Genomic DNA, 7,982 nt, shown 5'->3' on the forward strand with positions numbered 1-7,982 from the left:
AGAGCCTAAAACTATTTTTAGAGCTTCCATTATTTGATGTTGTACATTTCTATCCCATTGATGTAGTAGGTCGATTTCACATCAATTCAACATCGTCGTCGTTTTTAAAAATTATTATTATAAAAAAATCATAATTTTATCCAAAAGAAATTAAAAAAAACAATCAAATTTAGAGAGAGTGAGAAGCACGCGCTAACGGCAGAGAGTGGAAAAAACTCAAATCTGGAAAGAAACAAATTATAAAGCGAATTGTGCAGGAAGAAGAAGAAGAGGGTTGAACAAAGATAAGAATTTTTTTTTCCTTTTCTTAATTTATTAAAAAAAAAAAGAAAAAAGAAAAAGGGATTAATATTTAGAGGAAAATTAGAAGGGGGAAAAAAAAACTGAAGACTTGTCTCGTGAATCAGCGGGTGGAGTTTATGTAGTGTATAAAAGAGCAAAATAAATGTAAAAGTTCTTTCTTTTTTCTTCTTTGTTTCTTCAATCTCTCAAAAACTCTGTAAAATCTCATCCCCATTTTGCCTTTAATTTTGTTGTTTTCTTTCTCACTGAGAACGAAAACTCTCTCAAGATTTGGGGTGTTTTTTTTTTCAGGACTCACATTCATTCTTTGCTTCCTTCTTTAATTTCACGAGATCCCCATCTTCAACCCCTTCTCTCTTTTCTCTCTTTCTTAATGTGTTCTTCAAACACATTTCTGACGGGTCTTCTTCTTCTACTTCTCGACGGATTTTGCTGAACTTTTGGGTCACACCCCATTGGGGATTTCAAACAGGGGTTTTCTGATTTCATCTCCTCATTGTGTTTGGTCAACGGCAAAAGTGGATTCCGTTTTTGGGAGCCTGAAAATGTCGCATTCTGGGAATCCCATTTCCGACCTTCGTTTTGATCATCTTTCTGATCGGTTTCGTGATTCTGTGAGCTGTGAAGTAAACAAACCCGACTTTCGAGAGTTAGATCTGGGTTCCCCTGTTTCGCCATTGCGCACTCGCCACCAGACTGGTGGCGGCCCCGCTGCGAGTAGTAGTTCTAGCTCCTCCGGATCGGTTTCTGGCCGGAATGGACCGAACCCAGTTGCTAAAAGATCTGATTCGGGTCCTAATAATCACTCTGGCGAACTCTCTGGGTCTAGCGAGAGCAGCCCTACCGCCGCGGAGAGTCTCCGATCCATCGGAACCCCTAAGAATTTCAAGTCGGGTCATAATAGATCCGATTCCGCCTCTAATCATCCATTAATCTATTCCGGTCAGTCTCAAAGCTCTGTTACTTCTCCCTCCAATGTGCTTCCCACTGGCAATATTTGCCCTTCAGGAAGGATCTTGAAGACGAGCATGCCGTCAACGAATCGGAGCTCGAGGACTGACGTTTTGGGTTCTGGGTCGGGAAATTACGGCCATGGTAGCATAATGCGGGGACTCGGCGGTGTTAAAACCGGCGCTGTTGAATCGGTTAGCAATGCCAGTTCGAGGGCCGGTGGTGGTGTTGGTGGAGACTCATTGAAGAGGGCGAAACAGAGTGGGGATCCGGAGGAGTTGAAGAGAGCTGGAAATGAGCAGTACAAAAAGGGGCATTTCGCTGAGGCTTTGAGTCTTTATGATCGAGCCATTGCAATTTCTCCGGCCAATGCAGCTTACCGGAGCAACCGAGCGGCTGCCTTGACTGGTCTCGGGCGGCTTGGTGAGGCGGTAAGCGAGTGCGAGGAGGCAGTGAGATTGGATCCCAATTATATTCGGGCTCATCAGCGTTTGGCATCTCTGTTTCGTAGGTGGGTTGAGATTTGAGATTGAAAGGAAGATAAACTTTTGCTCTCACTCTGATTTGTTGATGGGATTTGGAATGTACATTGCTGAGGAAGCGGTGTTGCTTGTTCTTTGAGCTTATGCTTGAGACTCATCTGTCTGTGATCTGCATTGAACTGCCTTTTCTGTTTGGTTCTTTGTGTAATTGAAAGTGAAGTCTGGTGTAATCGACTTGAAACTGGAATATGTTGACATAATCATATAGCTTTATAGTTGGTTGACCTGTCTGTGTTGTTTTGATGTTCTTGCTGATGTTTTTGTAGCTAACTTGATGGTTTGTTTTTCTAAGAATTGTTTATCTACCTATTGATCGATGGTTGAACTTTTGGCTTATTTTTACATTTCATGTGCTTTTGCAGGTTAGGACAGGTAGAGAATGCTAGGAAGCACCTTTGTTTTCCAGGTGTTCAGCCGGATCCGAATGAGCTGCAGAGATTGCAGGTAGTAGAGAGGCATATAAGTAGATGTGGGGATGCCCGTCGAGTTAGAGATTGGAGAAGTGTATTGAAGGAGGCAGATGCTGCAATTTCTGCTGGTGCTGATTCTTCACCCCAGGCAAGAGCTATTCGAATACGTTTTTTTTTTTTTTTTTAATAAAAAAATTTATTGCAGATTTTAATTTTCTTGTGATTGAGAATAGAAAGAACTGAATTTGTTTGGTTGTTTACCTATCTGCAGCTGTTTATGAGTAGGGTGGAAGCTCTTTTAAAGCTTCATCAGATTGAAGATGCTGAATCCAGTCTATTTAGCATTCCTAAGTTACATCCATCGACTAACTTGTGCTTACAAACTAAATTTTTCGGAATGCTTTCAGAAGCATACTCTTACTTCATTCATGCCCAAATTGAGATGGCGATGGGAAGGTATGTTCTTAAACTTTTAGCTTGAAAAGTATAACTGTGAAACGGTTTTGAGAGAGTGGGAATTGGATAATGGATATGTTGCAGGTTTGAGAATGCAGTTACGGCTGCTGAGAAAGCTGGGCAGATTGATGCTCGGAATGTAGAAGTGGCAGTACTGCTTAATAATGTGCGCTTGGTTGCTAGAGCTCGTACCCGGGGCAATGATCTTTTTAAATCAGAAAGATATACAGAAGCTTGCTCAGCTTATGGGGAAGGTCTTAAGCTCGACCCTTCAAACTCAGTTCTCTATTGCAATCGGGCGGCCTGTTGGTTTAAACTTGGGATGTGGGAGCGATCCATCGAAGACTGTAATCAAGCATTACTTATCCAACCAACTTACACGAAAGCCCTTCTTCGAAGGGCTGCTTCAAACAGTAAGGTAAATTGCCTTAACTTAGAATGCTGCTGTGCTCGACATATTTGTGATAATCAGTTTCGTTTCTCTAATTACATTTTGGATTGACTGCAGCTTGAAAAGTGGGAGGAGGCTGTTAGAGATTATGAAGTTTTGAGGAGGGTGCTTCCAGATGACAATGAAGTTGCTGAGTCTCTATTTCATGCGCAAGTTGCACTAAAGAAATCTCGAGGGGAAGAAGTTCATAATCTGAAATTTGGTGGCGAAGTCGAGGAAGTTTCAAGTCTAGATCAGTTCAGAGCTGCCATATCGTTTCCAGGTCTGGTTAAACATGATTAAATGTCGAGCTTTGTTGGATCCTGAACTCATAGACTCTTTACACAGAAGTTAAGAATGCCCTTGATATGATTTTCTATTAAATTTCAAATTCCAGGCGTCACTGTGGTTCATTTCAAAGCAGCATCTGATTTACAATGCAAGCAAATATCGCCATTTGTGGATATTCTTTGTCGTCGCTACCCTTCCATTAATTTCCTTAAGGTAGTCTCTCTTCTTCGTTTCGCATCATCTGAACGATATTGGTTTTATTAGCTGAATAATTTCTATTTAGATGGAAATGTAAACTTTCTCAACATATATTATCTCTTTTCCATTTGTCATAAAAGGTGAATCTGGAAGAAAGTCCAGCAATTGCCGATACTGAAAACGTAAGGATTGTACCAACATTCAAGATTTACAAAAGCGGCAATCGAGTGAAAGAGATTATATCTCCGACTCGCGACATGTTGGAGCACTCAGTGAGGTATTATAGCTTATAGAACTCGAATCTGCTGCTGCTGCCTGTGCTCGTTTCCTTTAGCAATTCTCCTCTTCCTACCAAACCCAAACCCCAGCCGTTTGAAAGAAATGCCCGCCAAAACTCCTTCCTACCTCATAAGGAATTTCCCGATAACTGTGATAATTAGAAAGCTCGAAATAATCCCCATTGGCCAACCCAAAAAAAAAAAAAGCCAATGGAATCCAGAGGGAGATAGTATAGTTCATTTTTGGAGTTGTTCTTATTCTATTCATTCATTCCTCATTGCTCTCTGGTTCCATCTTTTTTCCTTCCCCCATCATCTCCTCTTGTTGTTAAATATCCATTTTCCCATAAGGTTGCCTTACTACACCCTTCAAATCAATTAGTCTCTATCACTTCCTAGCGTTATCGGTCTACTCCCCGTTGTATCGAAGTCGTAGAATCAATACCAATTCAAACTCAGCTACATTTTAGAGAGGGAGAGCAAGAGAGAAATGGCTGTTGGTCAAATGAGGATCTGTACATGTATATATGATATATACAAGGAAAAAAAAAAAACAAAAAAAAACCTAAAAGAAAAGAAGGGAAGAGGGGAGGAGGAGGGAGTAGATGGATGAATAGATATAATGGTGGGGTTTAGTAAAAAAGAAGGGTGAATACATTGTTACCATCATTTTTAGTTCTTCTGTTCTTCAAACATTTTCTCATTTAATAATAAAAAAGAAATCTTCATTTTCCATTGCTCCAAACATCTCTTGACCCAATGCTTCTACTGTTTTTCTGTCTCATCAAAAGCTGATATTTATGGTTATAATCAATCAGAAGCATGTTGATAGATGGGTATCTGTTTTCACAAAACTGGTTTTTATTTATTTTTTTTAGGGGAGGGATCATTTAATGCTGTAACATAAAATATTATAATTGGTTTTTTGTTGGAAAATGGGTGTGGCAAAGTTTCTGATTCTTTGAAGGAGTTGGTTTTCTTAATAAGGAGTGGGTTGGGTAGTTGGTTTTATTCATTGCTCTTTTAAAAGTTAGATTGTCCTTCAAAGCAAACACACCTTAGAAAAGTTGGGCCACTCTCCCAAACTAAATTATTTTTTTTTTTTTAAAAAAAGAAAGAAAAAGAAAAGAAGAAAACTTTATTTATTTATTATTAGTTTTATTTTTGTTTTATTCTCAACACTTTATGTCAACCTCCTTACTACAAAATGCCATTATTTGATGGGTAAAGTTGACTTGGTGTTCTCAATTAAGGAAGAAACTAGTATCTCTTTTGATAATTTGCTTTGCATAATTAAAAACAAGAAGTTGGCTAAACCTATAGTTTGTGTATGCCAATTTTGTTAAGAATATTGATGTTATTTAGTTGGATAATAAATATGGCTCCCATAAAGAGTTAGTCTTAATTCCTGAATTCGAACTCTCGATGACTACTAGAGCTAGTCTCGAGACAGGCATGACGACGATTGTTTGAGGTAGGTCCCTAATGTTTATATAAATTAAGATCCTAACATTAAGATTAGGAAATTGGAGAGAGGGGTGTCACATGTGGGCAAGGCATTCACCTAACTTATTAAAATGTGGGGAAAAAGTGAAGGTGGTCGCTTTTGAATCTAAGCCTTTCAGTGGTTCATTGCCTTGCCGGCTGTGAATTGGTTGATTTGATTGATCTATGTATTATATGTTTTATGAATCCTTTTTTTTTTTTTATTAAAAAAAAAAGACACTTTTAATCTTTAAATAATAAATAATACTTTGGTTATTCACCTCCAATTTGTAGGTATTTAATATATATTATGACGTTGTAGTTTCAAATTTATAACAAAGCAAGATCAAATATATGCGTCAATTTTTATTGTGCAAGGTAGAGTTGGTTATAATAATTTATACTTATTTATATTTTATAAGGTTATAATAGTAATGTGTTGGATGCAAATTATTTTAGTTTGAGTTCAAGAAATTTGTATTTATGGTGTAGATTATTTTAGGTTGAATTTAGGTTTTGTGTGTTTGGATTGCTCGAGTTAAGTATGAGTTGAGGGTTGTTTTTAGTTCCCCCTCCCCCCCTAATAATATTTTACAAGTATTAGTATCTTAAATATCATATATTGTAAATAGAAATAAAAAAGAATTTGTTCCACTAGTTTTTTAAAATGTGTTGGATTTTAAGGTACGTTATTCTCCATCCATTTGGTCATTTGGAAGATGTATCAATTTTGTTGAACATGCACAATACATGTGAGTTTAGAGTAAAAATTTCATATAATTGATTAAATAAGAAAATTTTATGTGTGGAGGTGTACGAAAACAAACAATTTTCTAATTAAATTATATTACGTAAAAATGTATATCTAAGAGAGATAGTTGTCAAATATAGGTCGCCACCACGATAACACAAAAAAAATATTGTCAACTTATATGCATAATTTCAAAAAAATGATGGTAGATTATTACTCAAGAAGAAGGATTGTTCAAATGTATTTTTTGATGAGGAGTGTGGAATACTAAAATAAGTTATATTATATGAATTGAATTAAAATGTATAAATAGTTGTTAAAGATTTCTTGGGAAATTCTCTAGTTCAATTTTATCAATGACTTTTTTCTCCATAATGTTCTTACTTTAAACTTTAATGAGACCTATGAAACAAGTTAATATTAGAGCATGTTTGGATTGACTAAAATAAATTTCCAAAAAATAATATTCATTTAGAGGTATTTTTTTAATAATTAAAAACACATCTATTTGATTACATTTTCTCAAAATTATTTTTATATACAAGTTTTTTTGGTTTAACCTACACTCAAACTGTTTATATTAATGTGAGTGATTGTCGGACAGGTTACATAGGTGGTCATTGAAGTTAGCCACTAGAGTTAATCATCGGAGCTAGTTGTTGGAGGTGATCTTCGCCTGAGTTGGTCATTGGAGGTGGTCGTTAGAGTTGATCGTTGGCAATTGGAGATATTGGAAATATTAGAAAAGATGAAAAACTTGTTATTTTAACAACTAAATTGTAAATAGTAGCAATAGAGCTACTACAACAAAACGAGAGTTTAAAATAATGCTTATCCCCATTTTTTTAACAGACGCCCCAAACATTGAGTAGACTATTATAACCCATTAAACTCATTCTAAATTAGAACCTTGAACAACACCTTAATCTTTATAGTTTATAAGAAAATTTAATTTTTAATCACTCTATCGATTTACATATGTTAAAATCTAATGTGGTTTGACGAAGAAATATCACAATTATCAATCAAGAAGTCATAAGCTCGAATTTTTCTATTCCCCTGTATTCATGATATTAAACTTTCTTCAACATATCGACATTTCAATCGATATTTTCACATTCTTATGGGTTCAACAACACGAGAGATGAATTGAAATTTACATTATTTTGTTAAAAAAGGGATATTTTTAAATATAAAAAAAATGTTCTAAATTATTTACACTTTGTAGCAAAAAGTTCCAAAAGTACAAATATTTAGCACTTTTGGAACTTTTTGCTATAAAATGTAAATATTTTTATGAGTTTTTATTTATGAGAATTTCCCTTAAAAAATTCATAAAACATAAAATACAAGTACAATGTTGTTAGTGTAAATATAATATCAATAATAAACCTTTTAACATGTTGACAAAACATTATTTAAGAACAAAATATAGAAATATCCTTCAATATCAACCGTTGATCGATAATTATCGATAATTTCTTTTGAGACTTCGACAACATCGACATTTTAAACATTATACAAATTATTAAACTAAAAAAAAAAAGTAAAAAAATAATGTGGCAGTATATTCAAATCTTTAAATAAGAAGACAAATAAATAGTCGTATGGAAGAGGGCATTTTGAGAATATTAATTACAAAGAGAATAAAATGGAGGAGAAGAGCGCGTGGAGTAAGGACGCTAAGAAAGAACCAGAATGTTAAACAAAGAAATAAGGATGTGATATCAACGCGCCCTGTGATCGCGTCGATAAACGTGTGGATACCATTCGCCACTCGCCCTGCCATCTCACCCCTGCGCTTATTTATTTATACATATATATTATTTTTTATTAAATGTAAAAAAATATTTAATTATATAATTAGTATTTATCCCCGGGATCTTA

At 35.4% G+C, this 7,982-nt stretch overlaps 1 protein-coding gene across 2 annotated transcripts; it reads left to right on the plus strand.

Moving 5' to 3' along the window:
* Positions 1–239: 239 nt before the first annotated feature.
* On the plus strand, positions 240–6,946 carry TTL2 (tetratricopetide-repeat thioredoxin-like 2). 2 transcript variants are annotated; one of them, XM_039042445.2, is made up of 8 exons: positions 276–1,765; positions 2,159–2,354; positions 2,478–2,662; positions 2,747–3,080; positions 3,171–3,375; positions 3,490–3,596; positions 3,722–3,858; positions 6,700–6,946. In XM_039042445.2, the coding sequence occupies exons 1-8, from the start codon at positions 849–851 to the stop codon at positions 6,749–6,751; spliced, it is 2,133 nt and encodes a 710-aa protein (XP_038898373.2). In that variant the 5' UTR covers positions 276–848; the 3' UTR covers positions 6,752–6,946. The 2 variants fall into 2 exon arrangements, with proteins under 2 accessions (XP_038898374.2, XP_038898373.2); XM_039042446.2 differs by lacking the exon at positions 6,700–6,946 and having other exon boundaries at positions 240–1,765; positions 3,722–4,604.
* Positions 6,947–7,982: the final 1,036 nt, after the last annotated feature.

Source organism: Benincasa hispida, chromosome 9 (assembly GCF_027475165.1).
Source record: "Benincasa hispida cultivar pf3 chromosome 9, pf3_genome.v1.1, whole genome shotgun sequence".
NCBI lineage: Eukaryota > Viridiplantae > Streptophyta > Magnoliopsida > Cucurbitales > Cucurbitaceae > Benincasa > Benincasa hispida.